Source organism: Ranitomeya imitator, chromosome 6, assembly GCF_032444005.1.
Source record: "Ranitomeya imitator isolate aRanImi1 chromosome 6, aRanImi1.pri, whole genome shotgun sequence".
NCBI classification, from domain to species: Eukaryota; Metazoa; Chordata; class Amphibia; order Anura; family Dendrobatidae; genus Ranitomeya; species Ranitomeya imitator.
The window spans coordinates 561,656,002-561,680,213 of record NC_091287.1 but is presented as its reverse complement, the minus strand read 5'-3'; the positions used below and the strand labels follow the sequence as shown (position 1 = coordinate 561,680,213).

The window sequence follows — 24,212 nt, the reverse complement described above, 5'->3', positions numbered from 1 at the left end:
CACCTGTTACCCTGCACTACCGCTCTGCTCCAGTAGATGGCAGCCTGACACAGCTCTCACTACCTGTTACTCTGCACTACCGCTCTGCTCCAGCAGATGGCAGCCTGACACATCTCTCACCACCTGTTACCCTGCACTACCGCTCTGTTCCAGTAGATGGCAGCCTGACACATCTCTCACCACCTGTTACCCTGCACTACCGCTCTCCTCCAGTAGATGGCAGCCTGACACACCTCTCACCACCTGTTACCCTGCACTACCACTCTGCTCCAGTAGATGGCAGCCTGACACATCTCTCACCACCTGTTACCCTGCACTACCGCTCTGTTCCAGTAGATGGCAGCCTGACACATCTCTCACCACCTGTTACCCTGCACTACCGCTCTGCTCCAGTAGATGACAGCCTGACACACCTCTCACCACCTGTTACCCTGCACTACCGCTCTGCTCCAGTAGATGGCTGCCTGACACATCTCTCACCACCTGTTACCCTGCACTACCGCTCTGCTCCAGTAGATGGCTGCCTGACACATCTCTCACCACCTGTTACCCTGCACTACCGCTCTGCTCCAGTAGATGGCAGCCTGACACATCTCTCACCACCTGTTACCCTGCACTACCGCTCTCCTCCAGTAGATGGCTGCCTGACACATCTCTCACCACCTGTTACCCTGCACTACCACTCTGCTCCAGTAGATGGCAGCCTGACACATCTCTCACCACCTGTTACCCTGCACTACCGCTCTCCTCCAGTAGATGGCTGCCTGACACATCTCTCACCACCTGTTACCCTGCACTACCGCTCTGCTCCAGTAGATGGCAGCCTGACACATCTCTCACCACCTGTTACCCTGCACTACCGCTCTCCTCCAGTAGATGGCTGCCTGACACATCTCTCACCACCTGTTACCCTGCACTACCGCTCTGCTCCAGTAGATGGCAGCCTGACACAGCTCTCACTACCTGTTACTCTGCACTACCGCTCTGCTCCAGCAGATGGCAGCCTGACACATCTCTCACCACCTGTTACCCTGCACTACCGCTCTGCTCCAGTAGATGGCAGCCTGACACACCTCTCACCACCTGTTACCCTGCACTATCGCTCTCCTCCAGTAGATGGCAGCCTGACACATCTCTCACCACCTGTTACCCTGCACTACCGCTCTGCTCCAGTAGATGGCAGCCTGACACACCTCTCACCACCTGTTACCCTGCACTACCGCTCTGCTCCAGTAGATGGCAGCCTGACACTCCTCTCACCACCTGTTACCCTGCACTACCACTCTTCTCCAGTAGATGGCAGCCTGACACATCTCTCACCACCTGTTACCCTGCACTACCGCTCTGCTCCAGCAGATGGCAGCCTGACAGCTCTCACCACCTGTTATCCTGTACTACCGCTCAGCTCCAGCAGATGGCAGCCTGACACATCTCTCACCACCTGTTACCCTGCACTACCGCTCTGCTACAGCAGATGGCACACTGACCCAGTTCACCTGTTACCTTGCACTACCGTTGTTTTCCAATAGATGGCAGGATTACGCACTCACCACCCCGTTGCACTTTCATCACTGCTGCCCTAAACCCCGCCCACTAGAGTTCCAATCATCCCGTTGCCAGGGTGACCGGGTCCGCTGTAAACCTCAGCTCTGTCTCTTAACCCCGCCTACGTATCGCTGATTGGTTGTTTTGCGTGGTGATGGTTGATTTGATTGGAGGAGGCAGAAGAATGACGTAATCGTCCAGTTTTCGCTCCGCCCCTCTCCTTCTTCTATGGACACATGTATATCGGAGCCGGAGACACCGAAGAGAGCGGGAGCGGAGGTGCGTGATGTACGGGGGTGTACGGTCAGTGTGTGCTGTATACGGGGGGTGTACGGTCAGTGTGTGCTGTATACGGGGGGTGTACGGTCAGTGTGTGCTGTATAGGGGGGTGTACGGTCCGTGTGTGCTGTATACGGGGGGTGTACGGTCAGTGTGTGCTGTATACGGGGGGTGTACGGTCAGTGTGTGCTGTATACGGGGGGTGTACGGTCAGTGTGTGCTGTATACAGGGGGTGTACGGTCAGTGTGTGCTGTATACGGGGGGGTGTACGGTCCGTGTGTGCTGTATACGGGGGGTGTACGGTCAGTGTGTGCTGTATACGGGGGGGTGTACGGTCAGTGTGTGCTGTATACGGGGGGTGTACGGTCAGTGTGTGCTGTATACGGGGGGTGTACGGTCAGTGTGTGCTGTATACGGGGGGGTGTACGGTCCGTGTGTGCTGTATACGGGGGGGTGTACGGTCAGTGTGTGCTGTGTACGGTCAGTGTGTGCTGTATACAGGGGGTGTACGGTCAGTGTGTGCTGTATACGGGGGGTGTACGGTCAGTGTGTGCTGTATACGGGGGTTGTACGGTCAGTGTGTGCTGTATACGGGGGGTGTACGGTCCGTGTGTGCTGTATACGGGGGGTGTACGGTCCGTGTGTGCTGTATACGGGGGGTGTACGGTCCGTGTGTGCTGTATACGGGGGGTGTACGGTCCGTGTGTGCTGTATACGGGGGGTGTACGGTCCGTGTGTGCTGTATACGGGGGGTGTACGGTCCGTGTGTGCTGTATACGGGGGGTGTACGGTCATTGTGTGCTGTATACGGGGGGTGTACGGTCAGTGTGTGCTGTGTGCGGTCAGTGTGTGCTGTATACGGGGGGTGTACGGTCAGTGTGTGCTGTATACGGGGGGTGTACGGTCAGTGTGTGCTGTATACGGTGGTGTACGGTTAGTGTGTGCTGTATACGGGGGGTGTACGGTCAGTGTGTGCTGTATACGGGGGGTGTACGGTCAGTGTGTGCTGTATACGGGGGGTGTACGGTCAGTGTGTGCTGTATACGGGGGGTGTACGGTCAGTGTGTGCTGTATACGGGGGGTGTACGGTCAGTGTGTGCTGTATACGGGGGGTGTACGGTCAGTGTGTGCTGTATACGGGGGGTGTACGGTCAGTGTGTGCTGTATACGGGGGGTGTACGGTCAGTGTGTGCTGTATACGGTGGTGTACAGTTAGTGTGTGCTGTATACGGGGGGTGTACGGTCAGTGTGTGCTGTATACGGTGGTGTACGGTCCGTGTGTGCTGTATACGGGGGGTGTACGGTCAGTGTGTGCTGTGTACGGTCAGTGTGTGCTGTATACGGGGGGTGTACGGTCTGTGTGTGCTGTATACGGGGGGGTGTACGGTCTGTGTGTGCTGTATACGGGGGGGTGTACGGTCAGTGTGTGCTGTATACGGGGGGGTGTACGGTCAGTGTGTGCTGTATACGGGGGGGTGTACGGTCAGTGTGTGCTGTATACGGGGGGGTGTATGGTCAGTGTGTGCTGTATACGGGGGGGTGTACGGTCTGTGTGTGCTGTATACGGGGGGGTGTACGGTCAGTGTGTGCTGTATACGGGGGGGTGTACGGTCAGTGTGTGCTGTATACGGGGGGGTGTATGGTCAGTGTGTGCTGTATACGGGGGGGTGTACGGTCTGTGTGTGCTGTATACGGGGGGGCCCCGGGTCTCCATTTATTAGGGGCCCCTCTCTTTCATGGCCTCTTCCACCAGGTGCAGATAATGGAGGTTGCTCCCGCTGATGGCGACTTGTCCCCCCTGCACCGCGATACTGATGGCAGCATCCGGAAGGTGAGCGACCTCGTCCGTTCCATCGTGTTCATATTTGGCGCCTCCCCCTGATTATATTTCTGCACCTGCAGAGCGCTCCCCACCTCTAACACTGCCTGGTTGCCATGTGAATCCGCACAATATCTGATCGTGCATCCAAAGCTCCGAGACTTGTGAAAGCTGCAACATCCGACGAGGGTTTAATTGGAAAATCTTATTAAGGGTCTTTATCTTCAACGAGATAACGGGATTCATAGAGGAAGCGCTAAAAATGTCATCACCGGACCCACATGTCCGACACCGGGTATACCGGACCCACATGTCCGACGCCGGGTATACCGGACCCACATGTCCGACGCCGGGTATACCGGACCCACATGTCCGACGCCGGGTATACCGGACCCACATGTCCGACGCCGGGTATACCGGACCCACATGTCCGACGCCGGGTATACCGGACCCACATGTCCGACGCCGGGTATACCGGACCCACATGTCCGACGCCGGGTATACCGGACCCACATGTCCGACGCCGGGTATACCGGACCCACATGTCCGACGCCGGGTATACCGGACCCACATGTCCGACGCCGGGTATACCGGACCCACATGTCCGACGCCGGGTATACCGGACCCACATGTCCGACGCCGGGTATACCGGACCCACATGTCCGACGCCGGGTATACCGGACCCACATGTCCGACGCCGGGTATACCGGACCCACATGTCCGACGCCGGGTATACCGGACCCACATGTCCGACGCCGGGTATACCGGACCCACATGTCCGACGCCGGGTATACCGGACCCACATGTCCGACGCCGGGTATACCGGACCCACATGTCCGACGCCGGGTATACCGGACCCACATGTCCGACGCCGGGTATACCGGACCCACATGTCCGACGCCGGGTATACCGGACCCACATGTCCGACGCCGGGTATACCGGACCCACATGTCCGACGCCGGGTATACAGGACCCACATGTCACTGATCCCAGGGAGGATACGTTTATCATCCCCACCGCTGACTACCGGGGTTGTTTGGTTGCCCCTGGTTCTTTCTGAAGGGGATTTATCTATATCCCACTTCCCAGTTCTGGTTTGGAACTTGCAGCTCTCTGGCGCCCCCTTACCTTCACGTCAGTCAGGGTACTGCACCTAGGATAATTAGTCATCAGAAAGGCTGCCTGCTATGTACTGGCTAATGGGCACGCTGCAGCGAGGGCGATATAACTACTCACACACAGGCGGGAACAATGATTATCAACGCCGACCGTCGCTACCAGGTTTCCCAAAGGCGCAGGACAAATCCGCTGCCACCAGCTCCGATTTCTTTATTAATAACTGGTCCGGAGCCAACCCAGATTAGTAGCGTAATTCACTTCAGAGTATGTGACAGTACGTTATTGAGCAAGGAGAAACGAAGCTAGTAATTTTATATATTTTACTCCAAAAGATAGGCAGTGTTTACAAAAGTGTAAAAAGATATCATAAAATGAGACAAGTATCATATGTACAATACAATTACAAATAAAAAGAGATTAGCGGAAGAAAATATGATACAGAGTATATCGTAGCACAACTGTGGAGGTGTACAAGTAGGTTCCCAGGCCCAAAGTGTAGTAACATAAAACTTGGCACTCAACTTAATTTTGAAATCCAGTGATATTTTAATGCAGTATTCACAGTAACATGAGACGTTTCGGGTCCTATATGGGCCTTCATCCGTCCAACCGCTGTAGTGGTAAGGATATGTACAGTGGAAGATAATATTTAACTATTCAAAGTGAAGGAATAGAAAGCTGCGCTTGTCTCTCCTACACCAATGCTGTGATCCAACTAGTGACTGATGAAGGTCCATATAGGATCGAAACGTCTCATGTTACTGTGACAGGACTGCATTAAAATATCACTGGGTTTCAAAATTAAGTTGAGTGCCAAGTTTTATGTTACTAACGGAAAAAAATAGAACCGTAAGTCTTTCATCTCATGGCTGACCATGCAGCTGGAGGGGGAGGGGCGATACACTAAGACGTATTACAGATGTGACTCTCAGCTAAACACTGGACAAAGATTAGTGAAGACTGAGGTCTCACTCACTTATCCCTGTGACCAAAACCAAGGCCCTCCCCCTGTGGTGACCTCGCTCAGAGGCTGAATACTCCCCTTTCTTAAAATTATGAAAAGCCGTTTCAACATATTTCTTGGCGTATGAACCTTGTAGAAGAAAGACAAAGTTATCACTATGGTCAGCAAGACCTGGGGTTGAGTTAAGTATAAACACGGAGTGTATATGAGCCCCGGTTAAGCAGCAATCCGTCTCTCCGTCCCCGCAAGGCACTGCGCTTAGAAAGCGCATTGGCGTGTAGCCCTATTGTCGCACATCCCAAATATATAACTTTCATACCTCTGTCACCACCTGAGGTCGAATTATATATCATGAATAATTCTCACACAACTTAGAAGATGCATGGCTGCAAACAAAAACATTCCTGAGGGAGGGGGGGAAAAGAGTGGCTTAGAATTTCACCTTGCTGACAGGCAGAGAAGCATAGCTGCTAGGGGCTGCTGTTGGGGAAAAAGAGGGGGGTCAAATCTACAGCGTGTGTCTGGAACCATGGAACCTTCTAGAAAATTACTCAGAACATGACATTTTACATCATCGTGTCAACGTATATGGACTGATCCAGAGTTACATTCTGTATTATACTCCAGAGCTGCACTCACTATTCTGCTGGTGCAATCACTGTGTACAGACATTACATTACTGATCCTGAGTTACATCCTGTATTATACCCCAGAGCTGCACTCACTATTCTGCTGGTGCAGTCAGTGTATATACATTACATTACTGATCCTGAGTTACATCCTGTATTATACCCCAGAGCTGCACTCACTATTCTGCTGGTGCAGTCACTGTGTACATACATTACATTACTGATCCTGAGTTACCACCTGTATTATGCTCCAGAGCTGCACTCACTATTCTGCTGGTGCAGTCACTGTGTACATACATTACATTACTGATATATTGCACAGGAGAGGTGGTCCCTGCTCTGTTGTCTCCTCTTGCTTCTTAGTTTTCGCTCGCTGCTGTTTTGGCCCATTGTTTCTGCTTTCCTGTCTCTTGTGCTGCAGTTTTGGATCTGGTGCAGGAATAATAATGGATATTTTACATGTGAAAATCCCAACTCAGAAGCGCGACCCTTGCACAGCTGACTACAAAAACCAGTCAGTGAAAAAGGTGTTATGTATAAAATTTTATCAAAAGTAAATGCCACAACACAAAGCAGAGGCCAAACTGCCAATCGGGGACCCGAAGAGTTAAAAATGTACCCATGATGCTTCTTGACCATAAACAGGGATTCCCTTTCTCTCTCCAGCCAGTTTACCTCCTTATTGCTCCCCTCTCCTCCTCCTCCTTTCCTTCATCTTAATTTTTCCCTCTCCTTTGCCTACCTTTTTTCCCTCTCCTGTTAGGTGTCGAGTTCCCACTTCTGCACAGGGGGAATCTCGAGCCCTCTCCGCTGCGGTCTCTCATTGTGCATCAGCCGCAGTGGAGCCTGCTCAGCGGAGACGTCGGTCCCAGCGTCTGGCTCAGGCTGATACTGTGTGACTGGTTACTAGGGTTGAGCGAAACGGATCGTTCATTTTCAAAAGTCGCCGACTTTTGGCAAAGTCGGGTTTCATGAAACCCGACCCGATCCCTGTGTGGGGTCGGCCATGCGGTACGCGACTTTCGCGCCAAAGTCGCGTTTCGTATGACGCGCTTGGCGCCATTTTTTTCAGCCAATGAAGGGGCGTGGGCAGAGTGATGACATAGGTCTTAGGGGCGTGGACGCCTATCGCCATGTTGTCGCTTGTGCGCTGTAGCGATTTGCACTGTGTAACACCAGCTTTTCAGTTCAGGGACGGACGGTGTCACGATTCCCCTGACCGCTGTCACCACTGGGTCAGGATTCACACCGTGACCGTCACCCCTACGTCACGGATCAGGGTGACTTTAGGCCAACAGACGGCTATCACATGTGCAGGGGGGCTTATCTTAGTTATCCCTCCACTGCTAACAATGTGATGAAAAACCACACACAAGGCTATTGACCTCTTAGTTTACAGCAGGGGCTTATTCTAGGTATCCCACTGCTTTTCTATATACCACGAACTGCAGGGATTTATGTATATCCCGCTTACAGTTCCACTTAACACTTGCAGCTCTCTGGCGCCCCCTTACTCTCAGGTCAGATTAGGTACTGCACCCTGGGTAATTAGTCGCCAGAAAGGCTGCCTGCTATGTACTGGCTATTGGGCACGCTGCAGCGACGCGATAACTACTCCCACACAGGCAGGAACAATAATTATCAAACCCGCAGTTGCTTCAGCATAATCCAACCGTCAGCACACTTTCGCTGCCACCAGCTTCGATTAAACGGGTCCGAAGCTAACCCAACACAACAGTAACAGTAGCGTATTTTCCCTTCAAGAGACTTAGGGTACAGTTTAGAGCAGGAGAACGAACTAATATATAATAGTATATCCCATTCAAAATAACTAGGCAGTGCGTTATTAAAAATAGTTTATAAAGATGTTATACATGAGACAATTGCAAATATGTACAAGGGTAATTATAACATAAAGGGAATAAATGAGAAAAGATAACACTCACATATTAAAAGCATTGCAGGCATCCAGGCTAGTGCAGTTTCCATACATCCCAGTCCATGGGATGTACCAGCTCTTCCAGGACAATAGGACAAAGCAGTCCAGAAGGAGAAATCAGCAGAAAGTGACTCCTCAGAGCCTGCCAGACACTTAAAACATTAAGGCTGTGACATCACAGAAAGGCTGGCTTATCCAGACCCTCCTCTCTCTACATTCTGCCTAAACTTTAAACTATTCTCTCTAATTTCTATAACTTCACTACAAAACATGACAGAGTCATACCAAACCCATAATTCATCTCGGATTAACGTGAGCATTCTAATGAGATCAAATATGTCCTATCTGGGATACATATTTACAGAGAAAACCCTACTTCTTTACCAGATGGAGTTAGAAACTCGTGTTTCGCGGGTTGTGTAGATACATCGAGTGAGAATAAAAATATATATTTTCGTATTTCTAGCTTAAATCGTTTGCCTAATATCTAACAAAAACTAAACAAAGAATCTTTCATGAATTTTTGGAGCCACTTTTCCTTATAGCTGAACAAGAGCTTACACAGGAAATGCTAGTCGTAAATTCCGTTCGGCAATAAAACCTCTCTTCCCCCATACTCTCAGAGAAGGACAGCCAGGAATTTGCAGCTACAAACTGTTACTCCAAGAAGGGGGGCTTAGCCCACACAGGCTAGAGAACTACTTATGATATTTCATACCATATCGTGACAGACGGGAGAGAGAGAGAGAGGAAAAAAAAAAAAAAAAATTCCCATTGGCTTTGCATTGGGTTTCGTGTTTCGGTCGATCCTCGACTTTTCGCCATAATCGGCCGATTTCACTCGACTCGACTTTTGAGATAGTCGGGTTTCGCGAAACCCGGCTCGACCCTAAAAAAGTCAAGGTCGCTCAACCCTACTGGTTACTGCTGCCCTTCAGGCTCTGCCTTTGTAGCCAGCACTGATCAGCAGGGAGCAGGCCTTTCTGGGACCTGCTTTTCCCATACTGAGCATGCCCATTGGAGGTCGGGTGGTCACATGCTCAGGTCCTGTTGCGGCTCCTATTGGACCATCTGGAAGGTCCCGTAGCACTGCTGCTATAAAAGATTCTCATGGCCACTCGGCCATGCTCTAGTGCATTGTTCCCCAAATCCGGTCCTCAAGAGCCACCAACAGGTCATGTCTTCAGGTTTTCCTTAGTATTGCACAGGTGATAATTGCATCCCCTGGACAGGCAAGCATTAAATAACCTGTGCAATACTAAGGAAATCCTCAAAACCTGACCTGTTGGTGGCTCTTGAGGACCGTAGTTGGGGAACACTGCTCTACTGTATATTTGAAAACCGTGTGTGTGTGTGTGTGTGGATGTGTGAAAGTCACTCATTAATCATCCCCCTTCCTAGTGTTGTTGACTACTCGCGTATGGTGGATGCTTGCTATCTAGCTCCCGACAGTGCTATCTGCACCTAACACACGCTACAGCGTCTTATTGCTGTGACCGCCAGTGCGGCGCTATTAGAGCGCTTTGCTGACACAAGGCTGGGTGGTTAGTGACGTCCGCCAGAGCGGCACTGCACGCACTCTTGTGCAGTAAATTATTATTTCAGTTAAACTCTGACACCCCAGTAGCGGTGTCAAGCGCAAGAGGTCTAGAGGAACTCTAATCCCGAGTCTTGGGACAGAGTTCTGTGACTCTTTGTGCGGTACTGCGGCGCAGTGACGCAACAGAGTTCACTTCCTTCATACTGGGTGAAGCTAACACGTGTGTATCCACATTGTGCCGCCATATAATCCGTCATTACTCAGCAGTAGGTTCCATCTCTGCACAGTGGACCCCGGGCTGCGAACGCACCTTATACCATCTTCCTAATTATTTGGTGCATTTCGCTAGCCCTAACATCTCCTTTGCCTACCTTTTTTCCCTTCTCCTTTGCCTACCTTTTTTCCCCTCTCCTTTTGCCTACCTTTTTTCCCCTCTCCTTTTGCCTACCTTTTTTCCCTCTCCTTTTGCCTACCTTTTTTCCCCTCTCCTTTTGCCTACCTTTTTTCCCTCTCCTTTTGCCTACCTTTTTCCCTCTCCTTTGCCTACCTTTTTCCCTCTCCTTTTGCCTACCTTTTTCCCTCTCCTTTGGCTGTTGATTCCCCTCTCCTTTGCCTACCCTTTTCCCCCTCTCCTTTGCCTACCTTTTCCCCCTCTCCTTTGCCTACTTTTTTTTCCTTCTCATGTTACTAATTTTTTTCCCTCCAACTTTTTTCCCCTCTCCTTTGCCTACCTTTTTCCCCTCTCCTTTGCCTACTTTTTTCCTCTCTCCTTTGCCTACCTTTTTCCCCTCTCCTTTGCCTACCTTTTTCCCCTCTCCTTTGCCTACCTTTTTCCCCTCTCCTTTGCCTACCCTTTTCCCCTCTCCTTTGCCTACCCTTTTCCCCTCTCCTTTGCCTACCTTTCCCCCCTCTCCTTTGCCTACTTTTTTTATCCCTCCAACTTTTTTTCCTCTTTCCTTTGCCTACCCTTTTTCCCTCTCCTTTGCCTACCCTTTTCCCTCTCCTTTGCCTACCTTTTTCCCCTCTCCTTTGCCTACTTTTTTCCTCTCTCCTTTGCCTACCTTTTTCCCCTCTCCTTTGCCTACCCTTTTCCCCTCTCCTTTGCCTACCCTTTTCCCCTCTCCTTTGCCTACCCTTTTCCCCTCTCCTTTGCCTACCTTTCCCCCCTCTCCTTTGCCTACTTTTTTTATCCCTCCAACTTTTTTTCCTCTTTCCTTTGCCTACCCTTTTCCCCTCTCCTTTGCCTACCCTTTTCCCTCTCCTTTGCCTACCCTTTTCCCTCTCCTTTGCCTACCCTTTTCCCTCTCCTTTGCCTACCCTTTTCCCTCTCCTTTGCCTACCTTTTCCCCCTCTCCTTTGCCTCCTTTTTTTTCCTTCCAACTTTTTTTTCCCTCTCCTTTGCCTACTTTTTTCCCCTCTCCTTTGCCTACTTTTTTCCCCTCTCCTTTGCCTACTTTTTTATCCCTCCAACTTTTTTTCCTCTTTCCTTTGCCTACCCTTTTTCCCTCTCCTTTGCCTACCCTTTTTCCCTCTCCTTTGCCTACCCTTTTTCCCTCTCCTTTGCCTACCTTTTCCCCCTCTCCTTTGCCTCCTTTTTTTTCCCTCCAACTTTTTTTTCCCTCTCCTTTGCCTACTTTTTTCCCCTCTCCTTTGCCTACTTTTTTCCCCTCTCCTTTGCCTACTTTTTTCCCCTCTCCTTTGCCTACTTTTTTCCCCTCTCCTTTGCCTACTTTTTTCCCCTCTCCTTTGCCTACTTTTTTCCTCTCTCCTTTGCCTACCGTTTTGTCCCCTCTCCTTTGCCTACTTTTTTTTCCCTCTCATGTTACTAATTTTTATCCCTCCAACTTTTTTCCCCTCTCCTTTGCCTACTTTTTTCCTGTCTTCTTTGCCTAATTTTTTCCTCTCTCCTTTGCCTGCTTATTTCCCTCTCCTTTGCCTACGGTTTTTTTCCCTCTCCTTTGCCTACCTTTTTTCCTCTCCTTTGGCTGTTGATTCCCCTCTCCTTTGCCTACCTTTTCCCCCTCTCCTTTGCCTACCTTTTCCCCCTCTCCTTTGCCTACCTTTTCCCCCTCTCCTTTGCCTACCGTTTTGTCCCCTCCCCTTTGCCTACTTTTTTTTCCCTCTCATGTTACTAATTTTTATCCCTCCAACTTTTTTCCCCTCTCCTTTGCCTACTTTTTTCCTGTCTTCTTTGCCTAATTTTTTCCTCTCTCCTTTGCCTGCTTATTTCCCTCTCCTTTGCCTACGGTTTTTTTCCCTCTCCTTTGCCTACCTTTTTTCCTCTCCTTTGGCTGTTGATTCCCCTCTCCTTTGCCTACCTTTTCCCCCTCTCCTTTGCCTACCTTTTCCCCCTCTCCTTTGCCTACCTTTTCCCCCTCTCCTTTGCCTACCTTTTCCCCCTCTCCTTTGCCTACCTTTTCCCCTCTCCTTTGCCTACCTTTTCCCCTCTCCTTTGCCTACCTTTTCCCCCTCTCCTTTGCCTACTTTTTTTCCCTCTCATGTTACTAATTTTTTTCCCTCCAACTTTTTTCCCCTCTCCTTTGCCTACTTTTTTCCTCTCCTTTGCCTGCTTATTTCCCTCTCCTTTGCCTGCTTATTTCCCTCTCCTTTGCCTGCTTATTTCCCTCTCCTTTGCCTGCTTATTTCCCTCTCCTTTGCCTGCTTATTTCCCTCTCCTTTGCCTACCTTTTCCCTCTCCTTTGCCTACCTTTTCCCCCTCTCCTTTGCCTACCTTTTCCCCCTCTCCTTTGCCTACCTTTTCCCCTCTCCTTTGCCTACCTTTTCCCCCTCTCCTTTGCCTACTTTTTTTTCCCTCTCATGTTACTAATTTTTTTTCCCTCCAACTTTTTTCCCCTCTCCTTTGCCTACTTTTTTCCTGTCTCCTTTGCCTAATTTTTTCCTCTCCTTTGCCTGCTTATTTCCCTCTCCTTTGCCTGCTTATTTCCCTTTCCTTTGCCTGCTTATTTCCCTCTCCTATGCCTACTTATTTCCCTCTCCTTTGCCGACCTTTTTCCCCTCTCCTTTGCCGACCTTTTTTCCCCTCTCCTTTGCCGACCTTTTTCCCCTCTCCTTTGCCGACCTTTTTCCCCTCTCCTTTGCCGACCTTTTTCCCCTCTCCTTTGCCGACCTTTTTCCCCTCTCCTTTGCCGACCTTTTTCCCCCCTCCTTTGCCGACCTTTTTCCCCCCTCCTTTGCCGACCTTTTTCCCCCCTCCTTTGCCGACCTTTTTCCCCCCTCCTTTGCCGACCTTTTTCCCCCCTCCTTTGCCGACCTTTTTCCCCCCTCCTTTGCCTACTTTTTTCCCTCTCCTGTTCCTAATTTATTTCCTCCAACTTTTTTTTCCTTCTTCTTTGCCTACTTTTTTCCTCTTTCCTTTGCCTACTTTTTTCCTCTCTCCTTGGCCTACTTTTTTCCTCTCTCCTTGGCCTACTTTTTTCCTCTTTCCTTTGCCTACTTTTTTCCTCTTTCCTTTGCCTACTTTTTCCCCTCTCCTTTGCCTACCCTTTTTCCCCTCTCCTTTGCCTACCCTTTTCCCCCTCTCCTTTGCCTACTTTTTTCCTCTCTCCTTTGCCTGCTTTTTTCCTCTCTCCTTTGCCTGCTTTTTTCCTCTCTCCTTTGCCTGCTTTTTTCCTCTCTCCTTTGCCTGCTTTTTTCCTCTCTCCTTTGCCTGCTTTTTTCCTCTCTCCTTTGCCTGCTTTTTTCCTCTCTCCTTTGCCTGCTTTTTTCCTCTCTCCTTTGCCTGCTTTTTTCCTCTCTCCTTTGCCTACTGTTTTCTCTCATTCTTTTTTGACCTTTTTTAGTTTGTTTCCTTCTCCTTTTTTTTTCTTCTCCTTTTCTTCCTCTCCTCCTTTTTTTTTTTTTTTTTTCCCTCTCTTTTTTTCCATTTCCTTTTTTTTACCCTCTCCTTTTTTCTAACCCTTTCTGCCTTCTTTTTTTTCCCTCCTCTCCCGTTCTCTCTTGGGCCACTTTCAGCCTCGCCGGTGGTTGTTCCGTGGTGTTTGGCCACACGGACGGCGATGTCTTAAGGCGAAGCGGTGGGAGTATATAGGATCGGCGCTCATTAGTGACCCTGTATATTCCTGATTGCTGGCAGAAGCCCCACATTCTGTGTAAAGCCCCCAGTAGCTGTCGGTCGCCCCTCCTACCTTTTGAAGTGATGGTTTTGTTGTCTTGTCCCAAGCCTTTGTTCTCTCCATACACACAATGCCAACATCTCGGCCCCCAATTATGTGACACAAAGCCCCCGCTCACATCATTCATTCCTACAGAGAGGCCTTTTTGTGTAGCAGCTAAGGTTTGTGCAGATTTCCATAAGTGGAACTGACAGATGTGTCCCTGCTCTGACATTCTCCCATGTCTGTGGTTTTCTGACTTCTCTAATTTTGATAAAGATATAATGTAAAAAAAACAAACAAACGTTTAAAAGCTAAAACTATAAAGCAGTAAATAATTGCAAACAAAGAATATATAAGGATTTATAATCCCAATCTACAGCCAATAGCTGGAGAATGGTCAAATACTATGTACAAAAATAAAAACTGTATACAAAAATGTGGAAGTGTGAGGTGAGGAACAGCCAAGCTCTGCTACAAAGGTGAGGGTGTGGAAGACAGTGTCATGTCACAGTCAGGCACCATGGCGAGACTTTGTCCAGCAACAAGACACAAATTAGTTATAGTGCATCAGCGAGGGGTCTCCCAGGAAAAGATCTCACGGAAGACCGGGGCTTCAGGATGTGCTGTTCAAGCTCTTCTAAAGAAATACTAGGAAATGAGCGACATTGAGGACCATAGACGCAGTGGTGTCCAAGGAACTAGCGCAGCAGTGGAGACACATAGTTACTTGCCTTTCAATCTGAAGATGTCTAGCAGTGGCATCAGCTCAGAACTGGCAGCGACCATTGGGACCGGCTACACCATCTACAGTGTGGAGAAATCTAGCCAGTTGTCTTCTTGTAGAAATTGTGGCCAAAAAAGCCCCAGACCTTCTACATGAATCAAGATCAAGGCACAACGATGCCCAAAAACATAAACTGGTTTGGTCAGAACAATGGCTGCAGTATCTGGCCTGAGAAGTAAAATGTGAAATATTAGGCTGTAGCAGAAGCAGATTGTTCCCCAATGGATCCTCATCAAGGTTACTGCCGGTCACTGAGGCTGCGTTCACAGCCGGGCCAATGAGCTGCAATGACCTCCCGCCAGTGTCTCATGGTGCAGAGGCGAGTTCATCACATTGAAATAACCCCAGTGCTAGTGGGGATCTCACCAAGGTCACCGCATTCCAGCACGGCTGGAAACGCAGCCTCAGTGTCTGGTGGTAACCTCGATTACATCACTGCTAGTCATTAATGCTGCCCTCGCAGCAGTACAGTCATCAGCGGTTCTCAGCCTGGATGGTCGCATTTTGGCACCGTACAGTTTGAAACCCGTTTATCCCCAGACATAGATTACGGCATTGGACAGAGCGACGGACAGGTGATGAATGTTGTTGTTTTTTTTATTTTAGTTTTATTACAGGAGACGAGGGCTTCGGTGGAATTAGGCGTTAGGTGATTGTAACTGTGTTTTGTTATTTTTTTAAATAAAGTAAAACTGTTGTCTTTTATTTTAAATAAAAGACTTTATTCTGGCTGTGTCTATATCTACCTTATAACTATAGGATAATGGTAGGTCTTATAGACGCCTCTCCATTAGTAATCCGTTGGCTTAATGTCACCAGACGATGCAAAGGTGACATTAACCCCAGAAATATACCCCCCCCCCCCACCTTGCCATTGGCAATACATACGCCTTTTCTGGGCAGCTGCTATTTTTAGGCTGGTCCCTTACCAGCATCAGAATACCGCTCCCCAGCCGTTTGCTTTGACAAGACTTGTTGTCAAAAATGGGGACGACCTTGTGCCATTTTTTAATTAGTTATTTAAATATTAAAAAAATACAGCGTGGGGACCACTCTATTCTTGATAACCAGCCTTGCTGAAGCTGACAGCTGAAGGTTGTGACCTTCAGCTGTCAGTTTTGCCTGGCTGGTTATCAAAAATACAGGGGACCCATGCCGGGGTTTTTTTTTTAAATTATTTACCGCACAGGAGCGGCTAATAAATATTCCCATCAGCCGCCGTCTGCTCTCACTGTTATTAGCAGCAGCAGGTGTCGGCTGATAGGAGCAGTAGTCCAATCAGCTGACACCAGTGACCGGAGGTAAACGTTAAACCTCCGATCACAGCTGCAGGCTCACGGTGTCATTTGACAGCGTGGGAACCGCGGCTGTCTGACAGTTGGTAATGATTTTACCGTCAATCAGAAGCAGTGTTTGCCGCGCTGCCATGCACCCGAACCCGAACAGTAACACGGTGTTTGATGTCCATGCCCAAATAGTAGGTGTTTGGTATGGACGCCAAACTTTACTGTTTGGGCTTGCCCATCTCTACTCCTAATTTAGTCTGCAGCCGGACAACGACCCCCAACATCCAGCCAATGCCATTAATAACAAGGAGTCGTGGGGTGATGATCTGACCCTATAGAGCCCTGATCTCACGTCATCCTGTCTGTCTGGGATCACATGAAGAGACAGAAGGATCCGTACAAGCCTCATACACAGAAGATCTGGGGTCAGGTCTCCAAGATGTTTAGCACAACCTCCTGCCAAGATCCTCCATATCCTGTGTATAAGTGATAAGAAGAAGTGATGGGCCTCCAGCCTGCTCTCCTGCTTTGTCTGTCTATGAAGTGCACATAGTACATCACCCAGCTTTGCACATAGATTTCCCTCTGCTCCTAGCTTCCACACGGTATGTTTATCCACCCAGCTCTCCAGCCTGCTCTCCTGCTTTGTCTGTCTATGAAGTGCACATAGTACATCACCCAGCTTTGCACATAGATTTCCCTCTGCTCCTAGCTTCCACACGGTATGTTTATCCACCCAGCTCTCCAGCCTGCTCTCCTGCTTTGTCTGTCTATGAAGTGCACATAGTACATGACCCAGCTTTGCACATAGATTTCCCTCTGCTCCTAGCTTCCACACGGTATGTTTATCCACCCAGCTCTCCAGCCTGCTCTCCTGCTTTGTCTGTTTATGAAGTGCACATAGTACATCACCCAGCTTTGCACATAGACTTCCCTCTGCTTCTAGCTTCCACACGGTATGCTTTTCAGCTAACCCCAGCTCTACCCTAGTGTTATTTATGACGTTGTTTACTCAGGCCTGATTGTATGCATCTGGTCCACTCTTAATTCTCTGACCAAGATAAGCAGAGACCACTCCTCTCTGCTTCACACCTGAACACACTTAGTTTTCCATATATTGCATAGCAAAAGTCTGCAATGACTTTAGTCTGCTGTGTGATCCCTTAGGCTACGTTCACACTAGCGTTATGCTAGTTTGCGTCGGGCGACGCAGCGGCGACGCATGCGTCAGGCGCCCCTATATTTAACATGGGGGACGCATGTGTTTTTGTTTGTTGCGTTGTGCGACGCATGCGTCTTTTTTGCCGCAAGTGTCGGACCCAGAAAACGCAACAAGTTGCATTTTTCTTGCGTCCAAATTTCGGCAAAAAACGACGCATGCGTCGCAAAACGCAGCGTTTTTGCGTGCGTTTTGCTGCGTTTTTATTTGCGTTTTTATTTGGGTTGTGCGTTGCATCGCCGACGCAGCGGCGCACAACGCAAATGTGAACGTAGCCTTAGAAGTGTGTCCTTAAAAGTGTGGATTACAGTAGAATGAAAACCTAAAAAGGAACCTGAAGGGAACTGAAGGTAACTGGCCACAGTCATTGTAAACAATTCATCGCATTCAAACAGTCCCTCACTACTTTCAAGACCACACTCGCCACAGCTAAACAAACCTACTTCTCATCTCTCATATCCTCTCTCTCACAACCCTAAACAGTTATTCAACACCTTCAATTCTCTCCTCCGTCACCCAGCACCTCCTCCCTCCCCACTCATCTCAGCTGAAGACTTTGCCTCATTTTTCAAGCAGAAGATTGATAGCATCAGAGACAGTTTTGGTCAACAACCCCCGGAGCCCTTCCTCCCGACTTCCCAGCCCTCCACCTCCAAAACCAACTTCTCCACCATTACAGAAGATCAACTCTCCACTCTACTCTCAAGATCGCATCTCACCACCTGTGCACTTGACCCACTCCCATCCCACCTCATCCCAAACCTCACCACAGTCTTCATCCCAACCCTAACCCATCTCTTCAACCTATCACCAGCAACTGGTGTTTTCCCCTCAAGCTTTAAACATGCCTCCATCACACCTATCCTCAAAAAGCCCTCTCTTGACCCATCCTCTGTATCTAGCTATCGCCCTATATCACTTCTCCCCTTTGCCTCCCAACTACTGGAACAACATGTTTACCTTGAACTGTCCTCCCATCTCTCTTCTTGCTCCCTCTTTGACCGCCTACAATCTGGCTTCCGGTCACACCATTCCACTGAAACTGCCCTAACTAAGGTCACCAATGACCTCTTAACCACCAAGAGCAAGCGACACTACTCTGTCCTCCTCCTCCTTGACCTGTCGGCTGCCTTTGACACAGTGGACCATTCCCTATTATTACAGACCCTCTCATATCTTGGCATCACAGACTTGGCCCTATCCTGGATCTCGTCATACCTAACAGACCGGACATTCAGCGTCTCCCCCTCACACACCACCTCCTCACCTCGCCCCCTATCTGTCGGAGTCCCGCAAGGTTCAGTTCTAGGACCCCTGCTCTTCTCCAGTTACACCTTTGGCCTGGGACAGCTCATAGAATCTCATGGCTTTCAGTATCACCTCTATGCTGACGACACACAGATCTACATCTCTGGACCAGATATCACCTCCCTTCTAACCAGAATCCCTCAATGTCTGTCCACTATTTCATCCTTCTTCTCCGCTAGATTTCTGAAACTTAACATGGACAAAGCAGAATTCATCATCTTTCCCCCATCTCACGCGACTTCCCCCAACGAACCTATCCATTACAGTAAATGGCTGCCCACTCTCCCCAGTCCCACAAGCTCGCTGCCTCGGGGTAATCCTTGATGCTGATCTCTCCTTCAAACCACATATCCAAGCCCTTTCCACTTCCTGCCGACTTCAACTCAAAAATATTTCACGAATCCGTTCATTCCTCAACCATGAATCTGCAAAAACCCTAGTCCATGCCCTCATCATCTCTCGCCTCGACTACTGTAACCTCCTGCTCTGTGGCCTCCCCTCTAACACTCTCGCACCCCTCCAATCTATTCTAAACTCTGCTGCCCGACTAATCCACCTGTCCCCCCGCTATTCCCCGGCCTCTCCCCTCTGTCAATCCCTTCACTGGCTCCCCATTGCCCAGAGACTCCACTACAAAACCCTAACCATGACGTACAAAGCCATCCACAACCTGTCTCCTCCATACATCTGTGACCTCGTCTCCCGGTACTTACCTACCCGCAACCTCCGATCCTCACAAGATCTCCTACTCTACTCCCCTCTTATCTCCTCTTCCCACAATCGTATACAAGATTTCTCCCGTGCTTCCCCCCTACTCTGGAACCCTCTACCACAACACATCAGACTCTCGCCTACCATCGAAACCTTCAAAAAGAACCTGAAGACCCACCTCTTCCGACAAGCCTACAATCTGCAGTAATCACCGATCGACCAAACCGCTGCATGACCAGCTCTATCCTCGCCTACTGTATCCTCACCCATCCCTTGTAGATTGTGAGCCTTCGCGGGCAGGGTCCTCTCTCCTCCTGTATCCTCACCCATCCCTTGTAGATTGTGAGCCTTCACGGGCAGGGTCCTCACTCCTCCTGTACCAGTTATGACTTGTATTGTTTAAGATTATTGTACTTGTTTTTATTATGTATACCCCTCCTCACATGTAAAGCGCCATGGAATAAATGGCGCTATAACAATAAATAATAATAATAGTGGGCGGTTGCCAGATACTGATAATGGAGGCGGCAGGTGGTCGCCAGATACTGATGACGGGGGCAGCCACCGGGCACTGATGATGGAGGCTGCGAGCGGCCAATGGGCACAACTGAGGAGATTTAAATTTTTCTTCATTTATTTTACACTTTTTTGTTGTTTTGCCATTAGGCCAGAAAGCCCTTGTTTCTTTTGCTAAACCCTCCCGTGGTTTCTGCTGTGCTTTAATAAACCATCAGGTGATTTACACCAGAGGCGTTCCTGGGTGATTCAACCCCTCACGGCCCAAACATTTCTGGATTTGAAGGCATTGTTGCTCCCCAGCATTTCCCCGCATCGGCCGATCACTTCTGCGCTGGGACAATAGATATTTCCAATACAGAAAATAATCTCTTAGTGAATTAGGGAAACTAAAAAAATCTGTAAAAAAAAAAAAAGCTAAAATTGTACAAGCAAAGCTGTACAAAATAAAGAAAACATCAGGGATCCAACAAGCAAGAGGCCAAATAATCTCCAGAAAATATGTAAAAATGCTTCAAAAAGGTCAAATAAGAGGAAAATAATGTGATAAATGTGTCCGTTATTAGAGAGGGGGCAATCACTGGCTATAAGGTGCGTGTGGATTATGGGGTCTGCAGAGGTCGGGGTCCCTTATGTGACGTGTACAGTCACAGGTGTCATCTATTTTCTGCAGTATTGTGCATGTGACCCCTGAGTCTCTCCTGCAGGGATGTGACCCGTTTGCCCAGACGCAGCGCAGTAAGCTCCAGCACCGCCGGGCCCGAATCAACCAGCAGATCAACAAGGAGATGAGGATGAGAGCCGGAGCCGAGAACCTCTTCCGGTCAGTACTGGCGCCAGGCAGGCGATCGCCGATTCCTGGAATCTGGAGCCTGTGTCGGGGATTCCATCAGATTTGTCATGGTGGGAGTGGTAGTGCCGTACGTTGTATTCTTCTTCATGTCAAAACCAGTGAAATGCTGAAAGACCCCAAAATAATCCTCCGGGGTCTGACAGGCGCGGCCGTGGCCGTCAGCAGATTGTTTTATCTTCTATTATGATATGAGCCCGTAACTCTGATGTGCCATGGCCTAATACCCTCATCATCCGTCATTAGGATTCCTCTACATAACTCTGTGCAACATTTCTCTGTTATCCCTCATAACCCCGAAATAAATCGCCTAATCCTGAAAATCCTCCCAGCACCGAAACAAATCCGCTTCAGCCGCAGCTCAGAGTGTTATCCGGATAATGAACCGCGCTGACACATTGTGACGAGGGAGAGGTGCACGCTGTACGTTACCGGCAGAATTTTTGCTCTCTTGGCCTTTTTTCAGAGAATATGAATGATAATACCAAAACTTTTTCTCCACTCATGGTTAGTGGTTGGGTGAAGCCATTTAGTGTCAAACTACTGCGTTTTCTCTTTTTAAATCACAATGACAACCCAAAACATCCAAATGACCCTGATCAAGAGTTCACATACCCCATTTCTTCATACCGTGTATTGCCCCCTCTAACATCAATGACAGCTTGAAGTCTTTTGTGGTAGTTGTGAATGAGATTCTTTATTTTCTCAGATGGTAAAGCTGCCCACTCTTCTTGGCAAAAAGCCTCCAGTTCCTATAAATTCCTGGGCTGTCTGTTGTGAGTTCTGTTTTTGGGCTCCCTCTGGTGGTTACTGATGGTACTGGGTGACTTGTTTTTCCTGGGTTTCTGGGTTCCACCTGTTCCATCAGCATATGGGAGTTTCCTATTTAACCTGGCTTTGCTGGCATTTCCTCGCCGGTTATCAATGTATCCATTGTGTCTTGTTACCTCTGCTCCCTGCTCCTAGAACCTTCTGGTCAAGCTAAGTTTGGATTTTCCTGTTTTGGTGTTTTGCTTTATTTGGTTTTTAGTCCAGCCTGCAGATATGTGATTCTTGCTGCTGGTTGCTCTAGTGGGCTGAAATTGCTCCTCATGTACCATGAGTTGGCACATGAGTTCAAGTAATTTCAGGATGGTTTTTTGAAGGGTTTTTCGCTGACCGCGCAGTTCACTTTTGTATCCTCTGCTATCTAGCTTTAGCGGGCCTCATTTTGCTGAAACTGTTTTCATACTGCGTATGTGCTTTCCTCTCATTTCACCGTCATTATATGTGGGGGGCTGCTATTTCTGTGGGGGATTTCTCTGGAGGCAAGAGAGGTCTGTGTTTCTTCTAATAGGGGAAGTTAGATCTTCGGCTGGAGCGAGACGTCTAGGATCATCGTAGGCACGTTCCCCGGCTACTTTTATTTGTGTGTTAGGTTCAGGGTCGCGGTCAGCTCAGGTTCCATCGCCCTAGAGCTTGTTTGTATCTGTGCTTGTCCTTTAGTGATCCCCTGCCATTGGGATCATGACAGTATAACCGGCCCACAAAGTGTTAATTGTATTGGCTGAAGTAGGAGGATAAGTAGTCTAAGGAAGTTTTTTTTTTTTTTTTTTTTCTCTTTCCCTCAGTGTTTGCTGCCTAGCCTTATTGCAGCGTGGCTACTTCCTCCTCCTCTTAATCTTTGAATGGCTCTGATCCCAGCTGTTTATCATGGACGTCCAGAGTTTGGCTTCCAGCCTGAATAATCTTGCCACTAAGGTTCAAAATATACAGGATTTTGTTGTACATGCTCCTATGTCTGAACCTAGAATTCCTGTCCCAGAGTTTTTTTCTGGAGATAGATCTCGTTTTCTGAATTTTAGGAACAATTGCAAGTTGTTTCTTTCTTTGAAATCTCGCTCCTCTGGAGACCCTGCTCAGCAAGTCAAGATAATTATATCTTTCCTGCGGGGTGACCCTCAGGATTGGGCATTTGCATTGGCACCAGGGGACCCTGCGTTGCTTAATGCGGATGCGTTTTTTCTGGCATTAGGTTTGCTCTATGAGGAACCTAACCAAGAGATTCAGGCTGAAAAAGCTTTGTTGGCCCTCTCTCAGGGGCAAGATGAAGCAGAAATTTATCGTCAAAAATTTCGGAAGTGGTCGGTACTTACTCAGTGGAATGAGTGCGCTCTGGCTGCAAAGTTTAGTGATGGCCTTTCTGAGGCCATTAAAGATGTTATGGTGGGGTTCCCTGCGCCTGCTGGTCTGAATGAGTCTATGACTATGGCTATTCAGATTGATCGGCGTTTACGGGAGCGCAAACCTGTGCACCATTTGGCGGTGTCGTCTGAATCGTCACCTGAGATAATGCAATGTGATAGAATTCAGTCCAGAAGTGAACGGCAAAAGTATAGGCGGAAAAAAGGGTTGTGCTTTTATTGTGGTGATTCAGCTCATGTTATATCAGCATGCTCTAAACGCACAAAAAAGGTTAAGTCTGTTGCCATTAGTACTTTACAGTCTAAGTTCATTCTGTCTGTGACTCTGATTTGTTCATTATCATCCATTTCCGTCGATGCCTATGTGGATTCAGGCGCTGCCCTGAGTCTTATGGATTGGTCATTTGCCAATCGCTGTGGGTTTAGTCTGGAGCCTCTGGAAGTCCCTATTCCTTTGAAGGGAATTGACTCTACACCTTTGGCTATGAATAAACCTCAGTACTGGACACAAGTGACCATGCGTATGACTCCCGTTCACCAGGAGGTGATTCGCTTCCTGGTACTGTATAATTTGCATGATGTTCTAGTACTTGGTCTGCCATGGTTACAAACTCATAATCCAGTCCTTGACTGGAAATCAATGTCTGTGTTAAGCTGGGGTTGTCAGGGGGTTCATGATGATGCACCTCCGATTTCTATCGCTTCATCTACTCCTTCTGAGATTCCTGTGTTTTTGTCTGACTATCGGGATGTTTTTGAGGAGCCTAAGCTCAGTTCGCTTCCTCCTCACAGGGATTGCGATTGTGCTATAAATTTAATTCCAGGCAGTAAATTTCCTAAAGGTCGTTTGTTCAATCTGTCAGTGCCAGAGCATACTGCTATGCGGGATTATGTTAAGGAGTCCTTGGAAAAGGGACATATCCGTCCATCTTTGTCCCCTTTGGGAGCAGGTTTTTTTTTCGTGGCCAAAAAAGATGGTTCCTTGAGGCCTTGTATAGATTATCGTCTTTTGAATAAGATTACCGTAAAATATCAGTATCCTTTGCCATTGTTGACTGATTTGTTTGCTCGCATTAAGGGGGCTAAATGGTTCACTAAGATTGATCTTCGGGGTGCGTATAATCTTATACGAATAAAGCAAGGTGATGAGTGGAAAACCGCATTTAATACGCCTGAGGGCCATTTTGAGTATTTGGTAATGCCTTTTGGACTTTCTAATGCTCCTTCAGTCTTCCAGTCCTTTATGCACGATATTTTCCGTGAATATCTGGATAAATTTATGATTGTGTATTTGGATGATATTTTGGTTTTTTCTGATGACTGGGAGTCTCATGTTCAGCAGGTCAGGAAGGTGTTTCAGGTCCTGCGGGCCAATTCCTTGTTTGTAAAAGGCTCAAAGTGTCTC

The 24,212-nt window shown here is 48.5% G+C and overlaps 1 protein-coding gene across 2 annotated transcripts in view; it reads left to right on the top strand.

Moving 5' to 3' along the window:
• Nucleotides 1-1,728: 1,728 nt before the first annotated feature.
• RHPN1 (rhophilin Rho GTPase binding protein 1) overlaps nucleotides 1,729-24,212 on the top strand; it is a 75,453-nt gene continuing 52,969 nt past the window's right edge. Inside the window, exons 1-3 of one of the 2 annotated variants that reach the window (XM_069732022.1) lie at nucleotides 1,729-1,824; nucleotides 3,579-3,656; nucleotides 20,482-20,597. In XM_069732022.1, the coding sequence (XP_069588123.1) occupies nucleotides 1,774-1,824; nucleotides 3,579-3,656; nucleotides 20,482-20,597 (245 nt within the window). In that variant the 5' untranslated portion in view covers nucleotides 1,729-1,773. The remainder of the gene's footprint in view (nucleotides 1,825-3,578; nucleotides 3,657-20,481; nucleotides 20,598-24,212) is intronic. The other variant, XM_069732023.1, reaches the window with a different exon arrangement.